A 25,643-nucleotide genomic window follows, 5' to 3' on the forward strand; every position below is an offset into this window, starting at 1 on the left:
TTTTCTATTTTGCCTAAATAGTTTTCTCATAGGTATTCAATTTTGTCATCTAGTACAGTTCATCATCAAATACAAGGTAAAACAAAAAAAATCCTTTATCAACATACCTTTTCTATAGTACCTGAAATAGTGTATATATTTTATTATTACCATTACTTATAAGCCCCTTTATTATTTTATTTTAATTCTCTCTAAAATTATTTTTAAACATAGAGAGTAGCGTGTATGTGTTGGGGGTACATTGACAATATCTGAGTCAGTGTGTATATATTAATATTAGTGTTACTCAAGTCTGTGAATTATTTTATTTAAATTCTCTCAAACATTATTTTCTAAATTAGAGAGTAGTGTGTATGTGTGGGGTGTATATTAACATGTTTAACTAATCCACTTAATTTATATATTCTTTCTATACATAATATCAAGTAATCTGTTCTTTATTTTTGGTTATTGTATCTGGTGAATGTGGTTGTATGTGATAAGCTTTATCTGTGTGCAGTGGGTGTTGTGTTGAGTAGTTTTGGCTGCATGAAAATCATTTATATGCATTACTTTACTTTCTTTTAAAATATTTAACTTCTGTGGTGTTTGTTCATTACTTGGGCTCTTATTCAAATAATTAGAGATACTATTGACTGTTTTTTACAGTAGCTGTTCCTTTTCAGACCCTTTTCCACCCAGTGTTAGTTAAATTGCTTTAGAATTTTTTTTCACAATCCTCAAGTTGTTTTCAAATTGCAACAGTCTAGATTCCATTTTCAAGGTGCATGTGCTGCAGGAAATGCAATTTGAACGTTAACCCTCGTTTACTGGCAGTAAACTTTTAGAATGTTAAAACGAGCAACAGAAACACAAAAATAGAATGTTTAAAATTAATCTAGTTCATTTTAAAACATATCCATGTAATCTTTATGCTCATTATGTTTTAAAAATTGGAATAATGAAAAGAAAAGAAAAGAAGAATGCAGTGAGAAGAAGAAAAAGAAGACATCTGCAGAATTAAAGATACCCGGTACTCATCTCTGTTTATTGACATCTTGTGGTCATCGTAAATAGAAGTTATGTTCTTACCATAACGTTCCATGTTAGTTGTCTTCTTCTCGCCTTCTTCTTGCTGGATGGGTTCGGAGCCGACCTCGGCTCCGACTCGGCCACTCTAAAGCTCGAGAGTTGGCTCCACCGGCTCGAGGCTCCCCTTATATCCCACAATGCTAGGCGATAGTTACCTCAGATCTCGTTTGTAAGCTAACCCCAGCTTATAACAGAAACAGTATTACTGTAAAAAACAGAATCCACCTCTAACAACAGGAAGAAGAAGGGTGACCTACATCCTGAAACAAGAAATATACATAATAGCATATAGCTAAGAAAGAGGTGGTAGAAAGAGAGGTCACGATCACAACTCCTCTAGGTCTGTCCAGGCCAGGGGGAAGGAGGGTGGGGCAAGAAAGAAGGCGAGAAGAAGACAACTAACATGGAACGTTATGGTAAGAACATAACTTCTATATGTTAAGTTGTCTATCTCGCCTTCATTCTTGCTGGATGGGACAGAGTCCCTAGCACCTTGTCCCGGGTGGCCTAACGGAACAGACTCCTGAGAACAGTGGAACCAAAATTAGCTCTATGCCTAGAAGCTAAATCCAACTTATAATGGGAAACAAAAGTGTGAGGAGTAGCCCAAGTAGCTGCACAAATGGTGTCAATAGGCAGTCTGTCTTGGAAGGCTAGAGAAGTAGCCAAAGCTCTGGTGGAATGGGCTTTAGGCTTATTAGGCAGTTTTGGTGTCTAATCTCATAAACAAGGGTAATCAGAGATGTTAGCCATCTGGATAAAGATACCTTTGAAACTGGAAGTCCCTTTCTGCTTTCCGCATAGGAGACAAACAGCTGATCAGATTTTCTGAATTGTTTCGTCCTGTCCAAGTAGTACCTTAATTGACGATGAACATCCAGACAGTGTAATTTTGTTCAGACCTATTTGAATACTTGGAAAAAGACAGGGAGGTCAATGCATTGGTTTAGATTTGATGCTGAAACCACCTTAGGCAAAAAGGATGGGTTAGTTCGTAAGGAAACTCTGTCCTTATGGAACACAAGGTAAGGAGAACGACAACTGAGTGCTTGAAGTTCTGAAATTCTTCTAGCTGATGTGATAGCCACCAGAAAGAGAGTTTTCCATGATAATAACTTTAAGGAACATGAAGCTGCAGGTTCGAAGGGGAAAGAATCAAAGAAGCAAGAACTAAATTTAGGTCCCAAGGAGAAGGAGGATTTCTTACAGGAGGTCTGAGAAGAAAAACTCCTTTCAAAAAGGCTTTGCAGAGTTTGTGGGACATTAGGGCAGATTCAGAAATACCCACATGGAAATTAGAAATAGCTGCCAATTGAACCTTAAGAGTAGATGGAGATGAACCTGCTTGGAAGAGTTCAGCAAGAAAATCAAGGACTAGTTGGATGGAAGCAGTGAAAGGATCTATGTCCTTTCCTTGTGCCCAATATGAAAAGCGTTTCCACTTACTCAAATAAATCTTCGGTGGAAGATTTATGGGAAGCTACCAAAATATCTCTAACAGAGTGAGATAATTGAGGAAGCCTGGCTACGGTTGGAAGTGGAGGAACCAAGCAGTGAGGTTCAGAGAGGGAGGGAGCGATGAAACTGACCCGACTGATGGATCAAAAGATCTGGAACTAGGTCCAGATTCCACGGTCGCCCCAAAAGAAATCGATGCAGAAAGGGGAACCACACTTGCGAGGCCAGTAAGGAGCAATGAGGATCAATGAGGCCTTCTGAGCGATAGCTTTCTGTATTACTTGAGAGATCAGTGGGAAAGGAGGAAATGCATACAGAAGTCCCCGGGCCAAACTTGGACTAGCGTCCCTGCTGGGTTGGCCTGGTAAAGGGAATAGAGTGAAGTATTCTCTGCACTTGCTGTTTTGGGGAGTAGCAAAAGATCGCAGCAAGGCTGACCCCACTTGAGAAAATTCTCTCACTACAGAGTCTTTCAGAGACCACTCGTGAGGCATGAGAATAGCTCTGCTCAACTTGTCCGCAATGTGATTGGACTTCCGGGATGTGCGTTGCTATCAGAAAACGCTGAGAAGAAATCGCCCATTGCCACAGTCTGAGTGCTTCTCGACACAGGGGTATGATCTGGTTCCGCCTTGTTTGTTGATGTACCACACTACAGACATATTGTCTGTCTGGATTGCAATCGTTCCCAAGGGAAGAGAGTCTTGAAGGGCTTGCAACGCTAAAAGCACTGCTCTCATCTCCAGAACATTTATGTGCAAGTGGCATTCGTTTGGTTGCCATGTGCCCTGGACTGTCCTGCCCTGATAATGCCCCCCACCCGATCAGGGAGGCATCCGTTGTCAGAGTAGCAACCGGAGGAGGTGGAACAAATGGTCTCCCAACAGGAGCTGGGGAAGACATCCACCACATGAGATGCTTTTGCATGCTTGCGTGATCATAATGGTGTGAGACATTGGAAGTTCCTGGTATGACCATTGAGAAAAAGCATCCACTGAAGGATCCGCATGTGGTATCTGGCCAATGGAAGGAGAGGTATGGCGCTGCCATGATTCCCAACACCTTTAGAACTAACCTGGCTTTGGCTCTGTTGTTGTTGAGAAGTAGTGATACCAATTTTGAATGTCTGATATCCTTTGGTTCGTTAGTGTTGCAGACATGTTTACAGTATCTAAATTTGCCTATGTAGGTAATAGTACGACAAGGCGACAACACAGACTTTTCGCAATTTATTGAGATACCCAGTTTTTGACAGACGAAAAGTGTAATCTCTGGCCATCAGAAGGAGATGCTTGGTGGGAGCTGTGAGGAGCCAGTCGTCCAAGTATGGAAACACCTGGAATCCTTGTCGCCTCAGGTGAGAAGCTACCACTGCCATGCATTTGGTAAACACCGGGGCAGTGGTGAGACCAAAGGGCAGGGCCCTGAATTGAAAATGACTGGTTCCCAGCCTGAAGCGGAGGAATCTTCTGGAGCGCCTGTTCATTTTATGTGATAGTACGCGTCCTGAAGGTCTATAGAGCACATCCAGTTTCCTTTTCCCAATAGGGGAAGAATGGATTGCAGCGTGACCATCCGAAATCTTGTTTTCTTGACCGATCTGTTCAAGATACTGAGATCCAAAATTGGTCTCCAGTCCCCTGTTTTCTTTGGAACTAAAAGAACCTTGAGTAGATTCCGGATCCTAGTTGGTCTGCTGGCACTGGCTGAATAGCTCTTTTGCAAGCAGTTTTGAAATTTCCAAAGCTGCTATATCCCTTTGAGCGGGTGGAACATCTGGAAGGGATTTTTTTTGACTGATTTGGAAAACGAAGAAAGGGAATAGAATAACCTTCGAAATGATGGACTGTACCCATTTGTCTTGTGTCAAGGATAGCCAGGCTTCTGGGTACAGTGACAATCTTCCCCGACTGCCTCGAAGATGGGCAGTCGGGCAACACCTCAGGGATGCTGAAAGGGCTTATCGGAGGACGTTTCTCGATTGCCCTGGTTCTGCGGACCTCCTCTGCCTCTAGGGCGTCTACCATTGTTGTTCCCCTCTGCCTCTGGCGGGAACCGACTCTGCGCCAGGCGAAGTCCCTTGAGATTGTTTACGGAACCACATCTTTCCCCTTCTGGCCTTTGGGGTAAGGCCTAGAAGGAGTAGAAAACGGACTCGACGGCAGAAAGGGTCTTGCCATCAGTCTCGCACCTAGTCAGGGTTTCTTTCACTTGTGGACCAAACAGAGATGATCCATCAAAGGGGAGTTCGTGAAAGACGCCTTGAAAGGTTCCAAAATTGCATAGCCGCATCCAGGCGTGCCTAAGGCTACCCCTGTTCCTGCTGCTCTGCTCGCTCCATCGGCCGCATAAGAGAGGAGGCGATGGAGGAGTTGGAAATAGAATTAAGGATAGCTAGCTGCGTGTTCATTTTCTCTTGGAACCCGTAGCTGTAGGGTCCTTCAGCATTTCACTCGCTTCTTTGATCAAGTCCCTTTGAAGACGGGTGAAATGGCACAGGTAATTCAGCGAACGCATAGTAAATGTCGCTGAGGAGAACATCCGCTTCCCGTACCTATCCATGGACCTAGATTCCTTGTTAGGTGGATGGACAGGCACTGAAGGATCAGCCAGTTCCTTCTTTGTGGCGGCAGCTACCACCATAGCATCCACAGAGACTCCTTTTGATAAAAATTCCTTGTCTGCTGGAGCTGTGATGAATTTGGAGGGCCTCCTGGAAGTGGGGTCCACTGAATCAGGAGCCGTCCATGCCTTTTAGCAACCACCTGCATGAGGGGTCAAGGCGGGGACACCCAGGAGGTGGAAGGACGAGAGCCAAAAGCCTCAAGATACACAGATTCATCCTCCGAAGGGTTGAGGGCTGGCCAATTTCCCCTCTGTTTAAGGATCTCCAGAATGTCTGCAAATGAGACATCTTCAGAAGGGGAACGGGGAGAACCCTCAGAATCATCCAGGTCTGTGTCCGGCGTGTTAGACTCAGGGGAGTCAATGTGCTTCCTCTTGCACTTCCTCTTCCGAGGGGCTCTTCTGCCAAATCAGGAGAGGCCTCGAAAGAGGATGAAATCCACAAGGGGAGCTCCTGAGGAGTTGGCCCTCTGGGGACCGGGATGAGGGAGTGAGTCGACTTACCCTGAGGCAGCATAGAGGGAGGGGCTGACGGAGCCGACTGTGGAGTAGAGCCAGGCTCTAACACACTCTGCATGACCTCAGCACCCCTGTCAGGCAGAGCCAGAGGTCCCCGCCCGAGAGCTAAGGACCCCCTCGGCACCGACAGTGATGGCTCCGAGGCCGATGTCGGAGCCGAACTCACCAGCCAAGCACCGAGAGGGAGAGGGGGTCGGACAAGGGTCCGATGCCACTCACCCCTCGGAGCCGACGAGGAAGTCTGCCGAGATTCCTCCATGGAAGAAAACGGAGCCGATGACGGAGCCGAAGACAATTGTCTCGGCCCGAGTAACCACAGTCTCGGTTCCGACGACCCGGCCCGAACTCAAGAGAGTCAGGAGGAAAGAGTTGATGGACGGGGCAGGCACCGACTGATGAGTCGGGCTCTGAAGCATCTGGGCTAGTGCCTCAGACTTGAGTAGTCGACTCACCACCCTCTGAAGGTCATGATCGGACAGCCTCGATGACCTAGAGGAATGAGACCTTTGGCTCCGTTCAGACAGCAGGGAGATCCTGGAGCGAATGAACGGAGCCAAGAGAAGGTGACCTAGACCTCTTTCTGGTTGTCGGCTCAAGATCTTGTCGGAGCCGACACGGTACCTCGATAACCTCAGCTCCAGCCGAGCCGAGGAAGCCACAGAAACTGTAGACAGAGTCTTATCGGCTACAGCCGGAGCCGATAAAGCCACAGCTTGAACAACCTGAGGTCTCGGCTCAGAAGCCGGAGCCGAAGACCTCGATGCCTTGGAGGGCTTCCTGTTGAGACAGACAGGGAATCCTCAGGCTTCAACAAGCCTCTCAATATAAGCTTGTTTTTTCTTTCCTGCAGGACCCTGGGGCTGAAGCCATGGCAGACAGCACAGGAGTCCTGCAGGTGCAAAGGCCCCAGACAATAGACACAAGAAGTGTGAGCGTCTGTCAGAGACATTTTCTGACAGCACGCATCACACTTCTTGAATCCGGAGACCTTTGCTTCTTTAGACATAGCCTAACTGGTGAACACAAACACACACTCAAACACACCAGTTATACCCTGTCAAAATTACAAACTTTAGTAAAAATACTAAAAATAAAATACAATAAATAGTAGTACACTACACAAACACTCCCTAGGGAAGGGAAGGCCTAAGGCCCAAGGGAAGAACTAAAAGTTCTTTTAACAAGAAACGGGAAAAAATTAGGTTCGGGGATAGAGTTCAATGAACTACACTAATTTAAGAATAATTAAAAAAGGGGTAAAAAGAGTAACTTTTTATAGAAAAAGCTAAAACTCACCAGGAACCGGTAGAATAACCAACCTCGAAGCTGTAGCGGCAAACGAGATCTGAGGTAACTATCGCCTAGCATTGTGGGATATAAGGGGAGCCTCGAGCCGGTGGAACCAACTCTCGAGCTTTAGAGTGGCCGGAGCCGAGGTCGGCTCCGAACCCATCCAGCAAGAATGAAGGCGAGATAGACAACTTAACATCTATAGTTCAGTGAAAGTTGCATCCTTTACATAAGTACAGTGTAATATATTCATGCAGCAAAGCATCACAGTACAGAGGAATATGCCATTTATAGTGATGAAAATGAGAAGTTATGTACCTACCATAACGTTCCATGTTAGTTGTCTTCTTCTCGCCTTCTTTCTTGCTGGATGGGTTCAGAGCCGACCTTCGGCTCTGACTCGGCCTATACTAAAGCTCGAGAGCTATTTATACTGGCTCAAAGCTACCCTATATCCCACAATGCTAGGTGCTAACTACCCAGATCTCGTTTGATAGCTGAAAACCATAGCAGTTTTGCTCTCCAACAAAAGGAGGAGAGGAAACCTCACTCGAAAATCACTTAGACCTATAGCTACCAGAAGGGATAGCCTAGGGGTCAAACTGAGGCAAGAAGAAGATCCCCAAGGATCCTTAGGTCTGTCCAGGCTAGGGGGATGGGGGGGTGGGACGCAAGAAAGAAGGCGAGAAGAAGACAACTAACATGGAACGTTATGGTAGGCACATAACTTCTCAATGTTAAGTTGTCAATCTCGCCTTCATTCTTGCTGGATGGGACCGCGTCCCTAGCACCTTCACCCTGGATGGCTCATCGGAACAGACTCTTGAGAACAGTGGAACCAAAATTAGCCCAGCTTCGGGAGGCCATGTCTAATTTGTAATGAGAGATAAAGGTATGAGGAGAGGCCCAAGTGGCTGCCACACAAATGGAATCTATTGGTAATCTAGCCTGAAAAGCTATTGAGGTGGCTAATGCTCTGGTTGAGTGAGCCCTGGGCCTTGACGTTAGCTTTTGGCATCTGAGCTGATAGATGAAAGTGATCATAGATGCCAGCCATCTAGAAAGGGTTACTTTGGAAACTGGAAGGCCTTTCTTGCCTGCTGCATAAGAAAGGAAGAGCTGCTCAGATTTCCTAGCTTGCTTGGTTCTATCCAAATAGTAATGGAGTTGACGATGAACGTCCAGAAAATACAGTTTTTCTTCCGCTCTGTTGGAGCAGTTGGGGAAGAAAACTGGAAGATCGATAGTCTGGTTTAGGTTTGCTTCAGAAGAAACCTTGGGTAAAAAGGACGGATTAGTCCTGAGGGACACACTGTCTTTATGGAAAACTAGATAAGGTGGATGAATGCAAAGGGCCTGAAGTTCTGATACTCTTCTCGCAGATGTTATGGCGACCAGAAAGAGAGTTTTCCAAGATAGCAATTTCAGGGAGCAGGAAGCCGCAGGTTCAAAGGGGGGAAGAATCAAGGAGGTTAGAACCAAATTTAAGTCCCACTGCGGTGGGGGGTCCCTGATTGGGGGCTTAAGCAAAAAGATACCTTTAAGAAAGGTTTTACAAAGCTTATGGGACATGATACTGGAGTCCGAAAAGCCTGCATGAAAGTTCGAAATAGCCGGTGACTGTACTCTGATGGTGGAGGAAGAAGACCCTGAGTGAAACAATTCGGCTAGGAAGTCTAGGACTGATTGGATAGGGGCAGTAAAAGGATCTATATTTCTAGCTCCTGCCCAGAAGGAAAAACGCTTCCACTTGCTGGCGTAAATCCTCCTGGTGGATGACTTTAGGGAAATTATAAGTATGTCACGCACAGAATGGGAAATAAGGGGAAGCCTGGCTAGGGTTGGAATTGGAGCAACCAAGCTGTGAGGGTGAGAGATTGGAGGGAGTGGTGCAGCTGTCCCGACTGATGGGTCAGGAGATCTGGCACTGGGTCCAGATGCCAGGGCTGCCCCAAGAGGTAATGATGCAGGAACGGAAACCATATCTGATGAGGCCAGTAAGGAGCAATGAGGATCATGGTGGCTCTCACGGCGGTAGCTTTCTGAATCAATTGAGTGATTAATGGAAAGGGGGAAAGGCATACAGAAGTCCCCAGGGTCAATCGTGGACTACAACGTCTCTGGGGGGGTGGCCAGGAAGAGGGAAGAGAGTGAAGAAGTCGTGGCACTTGCTGTTTTGAGGTGTTGCAAAAAGGTTGCAGCAAGGTCGACCCCATCTCTGAAAAATTTCTTCCACTACTGTTTGTTTGAGAGACCACTCGTGTGGCATGAGAATGACTCTGCTCAACCTGTCCGCTATGATGTTGGACTTCCCGGGGATGTGCGTTGCTATCAGAAACCGCTGAGAGGAGATCGCCCACTGCCAAAGTCTGAGAACCTCTCGACACAAGGGATAGGACTTGGTTCCGCCCTGCTTGTTGATGTACCACACTACGGACATATTGTCTGTCTGAACTGCAATAGTCCCGATAGGAAGAGAGTCCTGAAGGGCTTGCAACGCTAAAAGTACTGCTTTCATCTCCAAGGCATTTATGTGCAGGTGGCACTCGAGAGGTTGCCATGTGCCCTGGACTGTCCTGCCCTGAAAATGCCTCCCCCACCCAATCAGGGAGGCATCCGTTGTCACCGTGGCAACCGGGGGAGAAGGAACAAATGGTCTGCCCTGAAGGACTTGAGGGGAGACCATCCACCAAGAAAGGTGTTTTATGCAAGACAGGGTTATTAAAATGTTGTGTGACATTGGAAGTTGTTGAAAGGACCACTGGGAAAAAAGCATCCATTGAAGGATCCGCATATGAAAGCGAGCTAGGGAAAGTAGAGTAATGGTTTCTGCCATGAGACCTAATACCTTCAGGACAAACCTAGCTTGGATTTTGTTGTTCTGAAGAAGGATGTGAACATGCCTGCGAATATCTAGAACTCTTTGTTCGGTTAGTTTTGCGGAAAGCCGGACTGTGTCCAAGGTGGCGCATATGAAGGTAATAGACTGACAAGGCGACAAGGCAGACTTTTCGAAATTTATGGAGATACCTAGCCCTTTGCAAGTATGAATGGTGTAATCTCTGGGGAGGAGAAGTTGACATCTGCTGGTGGCGGTGAGGAGCCAGTCGTCTAGATATGAAAACACCTGGAATCCTTGACGCCTCAAATGAGCCGTAACCGCTGCCATGCATTTGGTGAACACTCGGGGGGCTGTACTGAGACCAAAGGGCAGGGCTCTGAACTGATAATGACTGGTTCCCAGCCGGAAGTGGAGAAACCTCCTGGAGCGCCTGTGCATCTTGATGTGGTAGTATGCATCCTGAAGGTCTACTGAGCACATCCAATCGTCCTGACCCAGAAAGGGTAGAATGGACTGTACAGTGACCATCCAGCACTTCGTTCTTCTTACAGACCTGTTTAGTCTGCTGAGATCCAATATGGGTCTCCAGTCCCCTGTCTTTTTTGGTACCAAAAAGAACTTGGAGTAGATTCCGGAACCTTGTTGGTCTGCTGGGACTGGCTGGATGGCTCTTTTTGTTAGCAATTTTGATATTTCTAGTACTGCTTGTTCCCTTAGACTGGGTGGAACGTCTGGAAGGGGTCCTTTTGGCTGAGTTGGGGTGTGGATAAAGGGAATTTTGTAACCCTCATATATGATCAACTGTACCCATTTGTCTTGGGTGAGTGAAAGCCAGGCTTCTGGGTACAGTGATAACCTTCCCCCGACTGCCTCCGAAGGCAGACAGTCGGGCAGCTTCTCAGGGATGCTGGAAGGGTTTCTCAGAAAGAGACTCTCTGCTACCCTGATTTTGCGGACCTCCTCTGCCCCCCCCTGTTATTGTCCCCCCCCTGCCTCTAGAGGGGAACTGACCTCTTGCGTCAGGTGCGACCTCTTGTGGTTTACGGAACCACATCTTCCCACCCTTCTGACCCTTAGGGTATGGTCTAGACGGGGTGGAAAAACGGACTCCCACGGAGAGAGTCTTGCCTTCTTGCTCGCATCTGGTCAAAGTATCCTTCACCTGAGGTCCAAACAAAGCTGAACCGTCAAAGGGGGAGTTAGTGAAGGACGCCTAAAAGGGGTGTGCAAAGTTACAAAGCCGCATCCAGGCATGACGCTTTAAGGCAACGCCTGTGCCTGCAGCCCTACTCGCCCCATCGGCCGCATAGGAAATAAGCCACATGGAGGAGTTGACAATGGAATTCAGGGTTGCCAGCTGGGAATTTATTTTGTCTTGAGACCCCGCAGCTGTTGGATCCTGTAAGACCTCACCCACTTCTTTGGGCATGTCTCTTTGAAGGCGGGTGAAGTGGCACAGATAATTCAGCGATTGCATGACAAAGGTCGGTGAAGGAAACATCCGCTTGCCGTGCCTATCCATAGTCCTAGACTCCTTGTTAGGAGGATGGACAGGTACTGAAGGATCAGCCAGTTCCTTCTTAGTGGCTGCAGCCACCACCATGGCATCAACCGGGACACCCTTGGCTAAAAATTGTTTGTCCGAAGGGGCTGTTATAAATTTGGAAGGCCTCCATGGGGTAGGTTCCATCGTATCAGGGGCCGTGCACGCCTTCCGCGCCACCACTTCCATGAGGGGGTCAAAGGGCGGAGACACCCAGGAGGTGGAAGGGCGAGAGCCAAAAGCCTCTAGGTAAACCGACTCATCCTCGGAAGGATTAAGGGTAGACCAGTTCCCCCTCTGCTTCAGGATTTCAAGGATGTCTGAAAAGGAGACATCCTCAGAGGGGGACCATGGGGACCCTTCAGACTCATCCAAGTCGGTATCCAATGTAATGGACTCAGGGGAGTCCACATGCTTCCTCTTACATTTCCTCTTCTGAGGGGGTTCCCCTGATGGATCAGGGGAAACCTCGGAAGAGGAGGATATTCCCAATGGGGAAACCTGAGGTGTTGGATCTCTACGGTCAGGAATGAAAGGGTGGGTAGAGACCACAGCAGGCACTACAGAGGGAGGAGCTGAGGGAGCCGACCATGGAGCAGGCACAGGGGCCAGCATGCTCCTCATGACTTCGAAGGTGCCCCTATCAGGCAGGGTAGAAGGTCCCCACTCCGAAGAGATAAGGACCCCTCCCGGCACCGAGAGGGACGGCTCCGAAGCCGATGTCGGGGCTGAACTTACCAGCGCCGAAGCTCCGAGAGGGAGAATGGGGTCGGACAAGGGTCTGATGCCACTCGCCCCCTCGGAGCCGTCAAGGAAGTCCACGCACCCGGATCCCTCCAAGGATGGGACCATGGAAGAGACCGGAGCCAATGACAGAGCCGAAAGGTGAGGTATCGGCTCCGACGTGTTGACGGCCACGGCTCCCACAAGCTCCGGCTCTGAACTCAGAGGAAGAGTCAGAGGAGGAATAGATGATGGGGTGGTGATAGCCACTGTCTGTTGAGAAGGGCTATGAAGCATTTGGGCTAGTGTCTGAGACTTAAGAAGTCTACTAACCACCCTCTCGAGGAATGAGTTCGATGACTCCGCTCCAAGAGTAAGGGAGACCTCGGAGCCAAGTGAACAGACTCCAAGGATGGAGATCTGGACCTTTTATGGCTAGCAGATGGCACCGACACCACTACCGGCGCCGACTGAGTCCTGGAATCATCGGCTCCAGTTCGAGCCGATGTAGAAGCCTGAATCTGAGGAACGTCGACTCCAGCCGGAGCCGATGATGAAGACTGTGTCTTGGAAACATCGGCTCCAGCTGGAGCCGATGTGACAGCAGTTTGAGTACCACCAATCGAAGGCTCTGAGCTTGGAGCCGACGGCTTAGATGGCTTCAAGGCTTCCCCGACGAAGACTTGGTCAGGGAACCTTCAGGTTTTAACAAGCCCCTCAAAATTAACTTGTTTCTGCGTTCCTGCAGGACTCTTGGGCTGAACGCATGACAGACTGAACAAAAGTCCTGCAGGTGCAGAGGGCCCAGGCAATAAACACAAGAAGTGTGACCATCTGTCAGCAACATTTTCTGACAGCACGAGTCACACTTCTTGAAGCCTGAGACCCTGGTGTCTTTTGACATCCTAAGTACAAAAAATACACACACACACACACACACACACACACACACACACACACACACACACACACACACACAGACACCCTTTTAAACAGCAAAGTCAGTCACACAAAAGCAGAATAGGCCCAAAGGCCTAACCTTATAACTAAAGGGATTAAGAAGGGACCGGAAGGGGGATTAGCTATGAAGGGAAGCTAATGGGATGGTCGCTAACTAAAACTAAGTAAAAACCTGATTAAAAGATAGAAAATGTTTGAATTATAACTTCTAACCTGAAGAGCCGGTAATAAACGCACCTCACAGCTGTAAGCGGCAAACGAGATCTGGGTAGTCAGCGCCTAGCATTGTGGGATATAGGGTAGCCTCGAGCCGGTATAAATAGCTCTCGAGCTTTAGTATGCTCCGAACCCATCCAGCAAGAATGAAGGTGAGATTGACAACTTAACATTGCTTGTTTAAATCAATATTACTGGTTTTAATGTGACATTAAAGAAGCTAAAAAAAACCTAATATAATTATAAATAATGAATTAGGCAGTTAATGCTATGAACAATACGTCTGATAAACAAAGAAGTACTTTTTACAGTCATGGAATTCCCTTTACAGGTTCTCTGGTTGTGTAACATGCTATCTGTTATATTCTACACACAAATATTTACAGACTGTCAGACGGGATTTTTTTATTATTCATTTGAAACATTTCATGACTTGGTATTGTGAGTCCTGATATTTTAAAAGATAACTTTCCCTGACTGATCCATTATTGTTACTGACCTAATATATTGTTTCATATTCATATTTAATTTATCCAAGTACAAGTCATTAACGTCTTTGCCTTATATTTCTGACATTTTCTAACTTTTGCATTGTTCGAGGGCTATTTGGTATTTTCTGTCTTGGCTACCTCAGAATACAGATTCTTCACAAGATACAACACAGTTTCATTAAATAAGATCTAATAAGTAAAATAATTGATCTGCTTCTTGCAACAGACAGTGGCACACATAAATGTTAATCTCATAAGAAAATATACCAAGCGCATAGACCATGGGTGATCCACAGATAGCGGAAGATCTGAGATATAATACAAAGAGGTAGTTAAGCATCAAGACTGTTTGTGGAATACAGAATACTTACAAATGCAAAGCATGAATGAAGCTGATAGCATAACATCTGTGAGTATATTAAAATATTGTTATAGAAAGCTATTAATCATCTGAAAGATGGTAAGATACAGATTAAACATCAATACTTAAGTAAATGATGTTACATTACAATTCTATATGCATAAGGCCATCCAAATGCAAAACACACTCAAATTGAAATACATATGTACACAGACCACACTTGTCCATTCATAAGTAATGGGTCTACAGATGTATTTACACAAGGTATAATCAACTACCTACAAAAACTAAATAGCCCATACCCTTTTGATATTACTTCAGTATACAGTTGTCCCAATGCTTTCCTTGAAATGCAATTGTAAAATCTAACACGTGATGTGATACCCAAAAGAGCTGTGTAATGCAAAAAAACTGTATGGTTAAACACAGGAATACTTAATTACTAAAATTCAAATGAAAACAATCATGCAGGAAGCTAGCATATCTCTTATAAACATATGGTCCACACCTCTGCACACTGGTTGCTATAACATTGTTTTTTATACAAAATTATTTTTACAGACATTTGACTGGAAACTATTAACAGTGATTATAAACTTGCTCTGAAAGAAATATATTTGACTTCTATATAGATACTAATTTGTATATAACAGCATTTATATACATTACTGTACTTATACTTTAATATAAGCTGCTGTCTTCTGTGCTATATGAAACAGTTTAGAGGAGAAAATGCTTAAAACACCTCAATCTGCTCAACATCTATTGCCTTAATTACTCAGTTACTTCGCTAATTATTGGAAAATAATATTAATGAGCAGATTTAACTGTTTGAAATGTTTTGCATTTGTTAGTGAAATATGCAATTTTATTTTATACCAAACTGACTTTTAAATCATTTCAAGCATTTTTCATCTCTCATTGGTATGATAAGTACAAAAATTTGATCCGCGCTTTTCAGAGTATGGCAATGAAAAGTACTATAAGCAAATTTTAAGTATGATATTTAAAACAGAATCATAAAAAAATGCTTCCTGTGCAGAAGTTAGAAGTTAAATATATATTCCAAGTACTAGATGTATTGATTGCTTTATGAATGTATGTTACAGACATTCACTTAAAAACACTCACTCAGTTGAATATTTACTCTTATGCATAGAACATTTTCACTCTCTTAACTGTTAATATACAAATCAAGCATCTATTCATAACTTACAAACACATACACACAATTATAAATATGCACATCCATGTAAATATATTATGCATATATATAAACACATACTACATACACAAACGTAATTTTAAACTGTAGCACCTTTTAATTATACTTCCGTATTCTATTACTTGGTGGTGCTGTGGTAACGTTGTCGCCTCACAGTAAGACGTCCTGTTTGATTCTCAGCTAGAACGTCTTCTGTGTGGAGACATGCGTGAATGGGCGTACCTTCGTTGAAGGTTGTGCATCAGGGCCGGCAACTCGGCATGTAAAAATCTACTGCAATCATTAGCGGACCTGAGTTCCGCTGTGGCGACCCCTAACCGGGAAAAGCCGAAAGACACAACAACAATATTCTATTACTTTCACCTTTTCACCCATGTTATTAAATGAGTTCTAAAAGTTTTATGATACGTGATTTTGATATGTATTGATGATATGATGTCTATAGGTTAGTGTGTTATAGGTGTGTCAGTGTTATTTATTTTTCCATATAAATGCTTAAATACTAGGCCATTTATAGTACTGCTATAGTAGGATTAATTAGAAGAAATTACTATATAAAATGTCTTGATCAAATAGAGAAATTTGAATTACATTATTTCTGGGATATTTTTGATATATTCAGAAATACTTAATGTCCTTGTTTATTATTAACATTTCCAACTTTATATTTCTATGATCTTAAATATTAATATTTCTCATACTAATACTTTATATTACTTTCCTTTTAACGTGACTTATTTGTGCTCTAAATAGTTAACATTAATAATATTGTTTAAAATTAAAAAGCAGTAGCAAATGTTTAGCTTGGAGAAACTGGGATGGTTTGGTTGGTGTGTGATTTTTATGATTATATCATCAAATTATGGAATTTTCATTCCATGGTGGTAGGTTTGAATGTATATAAGTTTGAAGGTTTGCTTTTTTTGTATCTCTCTGTAACCTCTAACACAGACTGGTTTCATATGTTATTGGACTGTAAACTAGTAACTCCTTTTTTGGGTTGAATTTAGAAATTTTGCCCAAACTTTATGGACAGATAATTGTATCATTTCTAACTCCTTGATCTTACTTAATGCTCCAGTTTCACCCCCCCACACACCCCCTAACTAAATATACCAAGTCCGAGAACTCACTACAATGGGTGTAAGGGTCAAAGTTCAACAGGATGGCCAAGTGGTTACTTACCTTGCGTGAATCATCAGTCTTCTGGATGACGGTCTTCTGAAGCTGTCGTCTTGTCATCTCAGGCAATTGGGTGTCAGGTAAGTGAATGGTTGGTCTACTGAAGTAGACCCATATATACACATACATAAAACATGGGAAGAAGTCTATATTTTCAGCAATGAGAGTAATTCATATTACACAGAACTTGGGTTTTATAAAAGATTTGTGGATGACATCTTCCTTCTTTGGAAGGAAGATGAACAGACTTTACGTAGTTTTGTTGAATATTTACAGACAACTAATTTTTTATGTTTTGAATTAAAATGTTCTGAATGTAATATTAATTGTTTTGTATTTCAATCCACCTCATCTGAAATTATTCCTTGTATATAATATATATATATATATATATATATATATATATATATCTACTTGACATGATCGAAATGTCAGTAGACCGACTTTTATAACACTAAGACCAAAAAAGCGAAAACTCACAAACTTGACACCTTAAGTGCCAGATGTACACAAAACTGAAACAAGAAAATCCTGACTTACCTCCCAGTAAATGCAATTACGAAATTAAAAACTAACACCATTAGCAACAATATACTACCATTTAAAAAAAAAAAAAAACTATGTACCTAACCTCACCTACACCCCGCACACCAACCAAGACCTGCATAGCCAAAGAAAGTCTCACTGAATATTCATAATGGTATCTATAGCACCTACATGAATATTCATTACAAATTCTTAAATTCAATAAATACAATTATTTACTGCCTACTTTTACATTTTTGCAGGGGGGCTGCACCCCCAAAAGCCCCTGCAAATTAAATATGCCAACTCCAAGATTAAACTAAAGTGAGGAAATGTGCGGATTTCATGTTCCACTAAGCTTGGACAGTCGGCATTTGAAACGTTCAGTGTTCTGAATGTCAGTATAGTGAAGTTTCACTGGTGAAACTTCGCTTTTTTGGTCTGTGTTGTAAAAGTCAGTCTACTGACATTTCAATCATGTCAAATAGACTGATATATAAAATCTCATCTGCAATTATTCCTTATATATATATATATATATATATATATATATATATATATATATATAGACAGATAGATATAGATATCAGCATGGGAAGATTCAACAAAAATCAGCTGTAACTAACAGAATTATAGCAACAGAACAAAATCTCATGGCAGGTGTGATATACCTAGATTTTCTGAACTTATGGTGTATATTGTTCAAGCAGGAAAGTCTGGATTTATTTAAAATACAATTAACTAAATTCAAGTAGAAGGAAAAATTCATTTCTCAAAGCATGTAACCCAGAGTTCAGCTTTTTTGGCCCATATTAATTTAATTTATTTACATCAAAATTTTACATCATTCCTCTTCATAAAGGGGGAAACTCCACTGAAATAAACTTTAAATCAACTGCAGTCTTGTTCCATCTTTCCAAGATCTTAGAAAAATGTATTCATAAACAACTTTTACAATACTTACTCTATGAAGATCTATTAACCTCTACCCAGCATGGCTTTCACTTAGATTACAGCACAACAATTGCCCTTGTTGCCTTTTTGGACCACATCATTAAAGCCAGACAATATAGTTTCTTCCCACTTTTTTGATCTCTCTAATGTTTTTGACACAGTCTCACATGCCAAACTACTCTCAAAAATGTTTGCTTTAGGCTTTTCCAGTACAAAAGTCACTTGGTTCTCTAGCTACCTATCTAACTGGCTACAGTCAGTTAAATGGGTCTTTACTTACTCATCTTTTCTACCAGTTAATACAGGTGTCCCACAAGGCACCATACTTGGCCTTCTCTTTTTTAATATATTTCTAAATTATCTACATATATCCTCCCAATAATCTACACTAATACAATATGCTGACGACTCCACTGTCATTTGTTCATCTAATAGTACTTCCCAATTACAATCTGTCAGTCAGCTGGCTCAGTGAAAATAAGCTTTCCCTAAATCCAAATAAAACAAAACTGCTCATTTCTCTCCAAATCTCAAACACACATAAACAATGCCTTTAAAATATCCTTTCTCAACAATACTAAAATTAAAGTTGTACCTCACACAAAGTTACTTGTTGTCATAATTGATGCTCAACTGAAATTTGATCTTAATATTCAAAAGTGTATAAAAACAACACACCAAAATGGGTATGTTCTATAGATCAAAAAGATTCCTTACCAACTCCTCAAGAATTAGTCTAGCCAATACATACCTCCTCCCTTTGCTACTATATGCCTCACCCAGTTTCACAACACTCAGATCACCCTAAGATCAAAACTTGAGCTTTGCTATGACAAAATAGCTGGATTAGCAGCCAGTCAGTTAGACAGTTTCCATCATTGCACCACCATCAGATATTTAAACTGGCTTGAGCTACCTCAGGTTCACCCAATTCCTCCTTGCTCATAAAATGGTATACAAATCCTCATCCTGCCCAGCAACCAGTACCATTCTTAACCATTACCTCCTTGAAATCCATAAACTGAATAAAATCTATCAGTCACTGCCTATATTCTTACTCAGTTGCCAAGATCTGGAACAGTATTCCTACAGATATTAGAGTAAAGCTATGTCACATATTCAAACAATCTCTAAGGAGATTTCTCCTTAACTCATGGCTCTGTACCTGTCTTACACCAGGCTGACATTACCCGTTATTCCTTCTCTTCCTTTCTCCCCCTTTCTTCCTTCCTTCTCTTTCCCTTGCTCTTCTTTTTCCCCTTTCCTTTCCTACCTTCTATTATTAGCCAAAGCAACAGCTGCTTTTCCAATAGCACCCTAGTTTAACTCCATTTCCTAATCTCTCCCTAACTGCAAAATCTCTTTCTTTTCACTTAGTCTTTTGCCCGTATATAGAATGCTTAACATCTTTACCATTGGTTATCACTACTGATTGTATTTTACTAGCTGTTCAATATCCTATGATTGTTGTCCAATATTCACTGTATGTTTTTCTGATCTGACTTTATTTATTCTGTATGTCAATTCTGCTGTTTGTTACTGCACTTCATATGATATTAATTGAACTATGCATGTTGAAGCTTTTTTCCCTGGGCCTCCACTGAAAACGGGATTCATACCAGTTGGACTTTGCCAGTAAACAAATGCCAAATAAATAAATAAATGTATGACATAATGTCATCTAGTGAACAGTGCATGTAAAATATGCTGATGATGTCAAGGTGAACAGAATAATTACAGGTAAATCTAATAATGCTCAATTTCAAGAGGTAACTGGCAAGCCTTATTAGCAGTTTTTCACCATTTACATTTGATTATGCCTACATAAAATATATTTTGGTTGGAAAACACTTGACACCAGATGAGTAATCAAATGCTAAAAACACTATACATTATAAAGATCTTAGAATGTCCACTAATAAGCTGAAGAAATAAAGCCCAATGTCAAGAAACTTATTTATTAAAACAACAAAGCTTTCGGGTCTACCCCCTTTCTCAATGTGAGTATATCTTGAGAAAGGGTGTAGACCCGAAAGCTTTGTTGTTTTAATAAAGAAGTTTCTTGACGTTGTGCTTTTTTTCTTCAGCATATTGGAGTTTTATTCCAGTTTTACAGCAATTACCTTGTTCTGCAATGTCCACTAATAACACATTATAATTCAACAAACATCTTGGTACCTTCTATAACAGGTTTAATAACTATATAGGAGCTATGCTTAGATTTTTAAAATCAAGATTGTCAAATGCAATTATTCCCACATGCTGCAGTATTAAATTGGAATATTGCATTGGTCTTGGCACAAACTAAAAAGCCCAGAAACCCTGCAGAAACCACATGGAAAATTATTAAAGATATGTAGAATCTGGATGATGAGAAAATATTATTACAAATGCTGAAAATAAAAAGTTTGGGATATAGATGAGTATAAGGGTTCTCATCTTAGTCTCTAAATGTGCCTTGTGTGAGCTTCTGGAGAACTGTTTAGACTTACAGTAAGTTCAGTATGAGAAATCTGTAAGAGCTGGCATTTCTGCCTAACAAGGACAGGTACTTGAATTTAGATCTTTGCTGGGGTGCCCTCTGTGTGAAATCTGCATGCCCTCTTTCTGTTCACATTCTTGCTTTGGTTTTCTTCCACATTCTGAAGACATGTTAGAAGGTGGATCAGGAACACTAAATTGCCCATAGGTGTGAGTGTGTGCATGTGTGATTTGGAAGAAAGACCTGGCAATCCTACTTCCATTTCTCTTTTACGTTGAAAACTCCCTGGGTATCAGTGGCCGTAGACAGGGTCACTCTACGACTCAGCTGTGACTTGTAAGATAGTAAACAAGTGAACAAGGGTGAGGTTGCACAGAAAGAACAAAAATCTGAAAGATACAAGAGTGGTTTGCAGACACACCAGTAACAGACTAGAATGGATTTTCAAGAACAGCTAAGGACAGAAAGTCAACAGAAGTATTTAAAACAAGAATAAACATGAAAGCTAATCTCATTGGTGGTGGATGTTGGTAGGCAAAAGGAATGAGTGAATTCTGGCCTGAATATCTGAACTTTGACTTGATGTCATTTTCTTTAGTACTTTCTAGAATATTCATTCCTCTTCTCCACCTCCTTAGCTTCATAACATGGCTTTTTAATAGTTGTATTACAACGTCACTGAAGTAGGTTTCCTTGACTGTGCTACAAATGTATTAATCACAATTTTAGTGAAGTTTTGCTTGTTCTATCACAATCCCCAAAAGGGCATTTTTATGAGCCCTAGCATAACTCCTTAACATTTGAGCATTGTAATTTTTCCTCTTGCCTGAAGAAAAGTGACAGTCTATTCAACTTGCTATTACCTAACTTTCTTTACATTTTTTCTTTAAAAAGTAACATCCATCTTCTTTGCACTTTCTCCATAAATGTTTCATTATCTCTCATAGTCATGGAATCTAAAATAAGTTTTGTATTCAGCTTATAGTCATCCCAGTACCATAACTGTTCCTTTATTCATCAATTCACTTATTGATTTACTGATACCTGCTTTATCCTATTCATGTTCTGAGGCAAGCCAAACCTGTCCTAGGAAAAAAAGGACAAAAGGCAAGAGTTCTGTATTTGATATGAGTCCATCACAGGATATGCATCCATAGTTACACATATACCTTTAGGCAATTCAGAGAATTCACCAATCAGCACATCTTCAGAAGCTTGGAGGAGACTGGAGACCTTGGCAAAAACCCACACAGACACTGAGGATAAACAAACATCACAAAGAATGCACTCGTAGGAATCAAACAACAAAACTAAGTGATGTGAACTATCAGATCTAACCACTGCATTGCTGTGCCTCCTCATCCTAATCAGTGATATGAAATCTCTTTTTCTACTGAAAATCACTTTAAATAGTATAATTTAATCTGCATCTGGAAGACACGACCTTTAAAAATTATAATTTAATCTGCATCTGGAAGACACAACCTTTAGGTGGATGGCACAGTGTTGCAGTGGTAATGTTGTTGCCTGACAGCACGAGGTTCTCCGGTTCGATTCTTGGCTGGAGTGCTTTCTGTGTGGCGTCTGCATGTTCTCCCTGCATTCTTGTGGGGTTTATCCAGGTGCTCTGGTTTCCTCACACAATACAAAGACACATATCTGGAACATTTCTCTTCGGGCTTCCGCTGAAAATTGGCTTTGTTATAAATCGAACTTTCCCAGTAAAGAAATGTTAAATAAATAAATAGCTATTCAGAAAAAACTATGACAAACTTCCCCAAGTCATTTTCCTGTAAAACAGTTTTAGGTCTGTTCCATCTACATGATAATCAAAACAGAGTTTTAAAATTATTACTACATCAAGTTGCATACCGCTGGTTGTTTTAGGGCTTTATGTTTCAGATGATGTGTTCTGAGGTGTCTGAACTCATACATCAGTGACATTTTTTTCTTTTTAATCCTGAGACCTGTGCATTAATGGTTTAGTGGGAAAACAACCAAGGTGGATGCCTTAGTAAAGGACCAGTCCTGGATCTTATTAAATGAGACCGCAACCATCAAGTGAATTTACTATTCATTGACATGCCATATCTTGCCATTACAAGGCCTGATGTGATAACAAAAGCACTGGTATCAAACACTCAGACACAGCTGCAATGTGCAATTGCTGAACTTCTTGTTGGGGTCTACATGAAAAATATTACTGGAAAAGATTTTCATCCATACTACTTGATCACAAGAACTTTCTTCCAGAAACATGAAACTGGTGTAGGACTATTAGTAACGCATTATGAAATGGAAAGGCAGGAGTGCACCATTAACACAGAAGTAGGAAATGTGAGGACATTGCTGACACATTGGCCCAGGGACAGGATTAAAGTAAGTGAATGACAGACCATTGGCACAAGAGCAGAACATATTAAATCACAGAAGCAGGAAAAATAGTCATTGCCAGCCAGGGCAGAGTGGTCTTATGCTTTGTGGGTAAATGGCATATGATTAGCAATCCAGGAATCAAAGAGGTTAATGGGAAGTAGCTGTGTTCAATCGCTACCTTCCATTCTTATCGCAGATAGAGGAGAGTGTGGAACACTGCAGCAGAACCTCACAGCCCCCATCTGAAGCTGCAGGAGCTATGAAACTGTCAGCTATTTGTCTATTTGCATGTGGCATGTCATGCAAATAAATGGAGAAGCGCTATCCTGGCAAATTTGCAGTTTTAGATAAAGTAGTCAGACCAAAGAAAACACAGAGGTGTTTGTAACCCCCACCCCCAGTGAGCGTTTACTCCATGGCAACATAGGCTACACTAGATAACAAATGGCAAAATGGCATTTTAACAGATAATACTAGATCAGAAATAAACAGCACCAGGGCAAAAAAAAAAAAAAAAGAGAGAGAGAAAAATCATGGCAGACTGGATGTAAAATGGGATGAACATTAGTAAAGGATTTACATTTTTCAATGACAAATTTTACTAGTCATGGTCCAAGAAATAAAATCATTTATGGGGAAATGTATCAAAGTTGTGAGCATTGCTCAGAATTTATATACATAACTGAAAATGATTCCTTATTCATTGTTTTGCAGAACAGTAAATATATGCCTCCTATACAAAATAATGGCATTCTTCCTTTAAGTAAGGATAGACAATTATGTTGGTTAAATAATACTTTGTCACACTTTAACTTACATTTCACTGAAGTTACTAGTTAATTTCTTTAGGTTATATGCTTGGGAATTTAGCTTTACTGTCTTAAAAGCTACTCTTCTTCCTGGCATTTTTTTGCTTGTCTGAAATCACAGATCACAGCATGAGATCTCACAGCTGTTTTTACAGCAACAGCTGCGTTGTTACAGCTGAAGGCTATAACCTGAAGTACAGAGTACAGTGCATAGCCCAATTAGCTCAAAATGAGCACTGAGGTTTAAGAATACATTTATACATATTTCTTAGTAATTAATGATGTGAAAAAAAAACACAGAGAACACAATCTGGGTACAAAAAGGACTATCTACAAGAACACAGTATTTGTTTTACATTTTATGAGATAAGAATACATGTTAAAGGTGAAAGACTGCACCATAGAAATAAGCCAGTTATGAATACAGTTATTGCTGCCATGATGACAGCTACATGATATTAGCTGCGGGGTAGTTACCTTTTATTCAGCAAAGAAACATGCATACATTTACAGTTCGTTACACAAATAATAACATCAGAACTAAGTGAGATGGGGAAAGAAGTATGCACTGTGGAGAAAGAGCCAAACATTACAAAAAAAGGTATTAAGGTGACAGGTCATGATAGGTAACATGGAAATCGTACGTACACAGGCATCCTGTTGGATCTTCTGAAGAATGTGTTTTGCTGGGATCAGGAACTCGATGACATAGCGCAGTGCATCTTCATGGTAGACCTTTTCGACCACTTCAAAGGCTTGGCACAGGAGGGTGGTTGCTGTGGCACCAAACGGTGGGTAGAGTGCTGACAGGGTGCTCTGGATACATTCTTCCACTGGCTCTCTGTCCTGTGTGGAAAAAAGAAATAATGTAACTAAGGAGGAACTGACATGGTTCTCTTGATGTATTCTTCCATTGTCTGTCTGTCCTGTGGAGAAAAAGGAAACACTGTAACCAAAAAGGAACCATTAATCTTAAATAGAAGGTGCTCAGGTATATAGTACCCTACAGTACAGTACAGTAAAAGTCAATAATAATACAATATGTTTCATTTACTTATAATAATCCTCAGTAACTACAGGATCAAACAGCTTTAAATGGCTTCCAGTAAAAGTTAGTAAATGTAGACTAAAACACTTTCCATCACTAAGCGCAACCATCAGTAATAATGTCATGAGCCACCTCCCCTTCACTCAGAATAAAACAACAGTGGCTGTGAAATGAATGACCATTTTGTTGAGAGTCTCTTACTTCAAGGATGAGACTTTCCTTGAATTTTTATGACCTCAGAGGTAATAATAAGCAATGGGGTCACCTCCTGCATGGAGGTTAGGGAGCTTTCCTCTTGTAATATCCACAGCTCTCTTTCAGTGAGTTCTGCTTCTGCAGGAGCACAGAAATAGTCTCTCGAAGAAAGAGTTGCTGATGTCACAACTATTATACCAGCAAAACCCTGCATTCATATGATTAAATATACCTCAGACATTCAAAATTTATTTAAAGAGAAGGCATTTATGTGAGATTCCTATGACCTGGTTTTGAAACTACTAGCAAGAGAGAGGGGAATCTGACAGCCAGAACCCATGCCTTCTTCTGGAAAAAAAAACAACTACTGATGTAGACTGGAGGCCAGCCACAGACAGCAAAAATGGTATGGGTCTGTCTGCTGTTTTTCAAAGTGATATTGGGTGACAGGTATAGCAAATCAATTGCTGAATGTTGCAGTTGATGTACCATGCATCATGTTAGCGGCCTGATCTAATGCTGGGGGATTAGGGCAAAACAAAGCATGGAAACACTGCAGTGTAACAACTGTAAATCTAACAGGTCCCCACAGTTAGACTTATTAGGGGAAGTGAAAGGAAGAGGAATCGGCTCAAGAGACAGACCTACCCTCCCTCACTTACAGCAACCCTCCTATAAATACAGAAAAAGTGCTAATTGTAGGATGCAACACCTTTCCTTTATACTGAAACATCTCTCTCTGATGCAA

At 41.8% G+C, this 25,643-nt stretch overlaps 1 protein-coding gene across 1 annotated transcript in view; it reads right to left on the minus strand.

The window, feature by feature from the left end:
• LOC122790866 (rho guanine nucleotide exchange factor 40-like) overlaps positions 1-25,643 on the minus strand; it is a 1,619,416-nt gene that overhangs the window by 935,790 nt on the left and 657,983 nt on the right. Inside the window, exon 2 of the mRNA XM_044058526.1 lies at positions 24,301-24,498. Coding sequence (XP_043914461.1) covers positions 24,301-24,498 — 198 coding nt within the window. The remainder of the gene's footprint in view (positions 1-24,300; positions 24,499-25,643) is intronic.

This window comes from Protopterus annectens, chromosome 16.part0 (genome assembly GCF_019279795.1).
Source record: "Protopterus annectens isolate FY-2018-M chromosome 16.part0, PAN1.0, whole genome shotgun sequence".
NCBI lineage: Eukaryota > Metazoa > Chordata > Ceratodontiformes > Protopteridae > Protopterus > Protopterus annectens.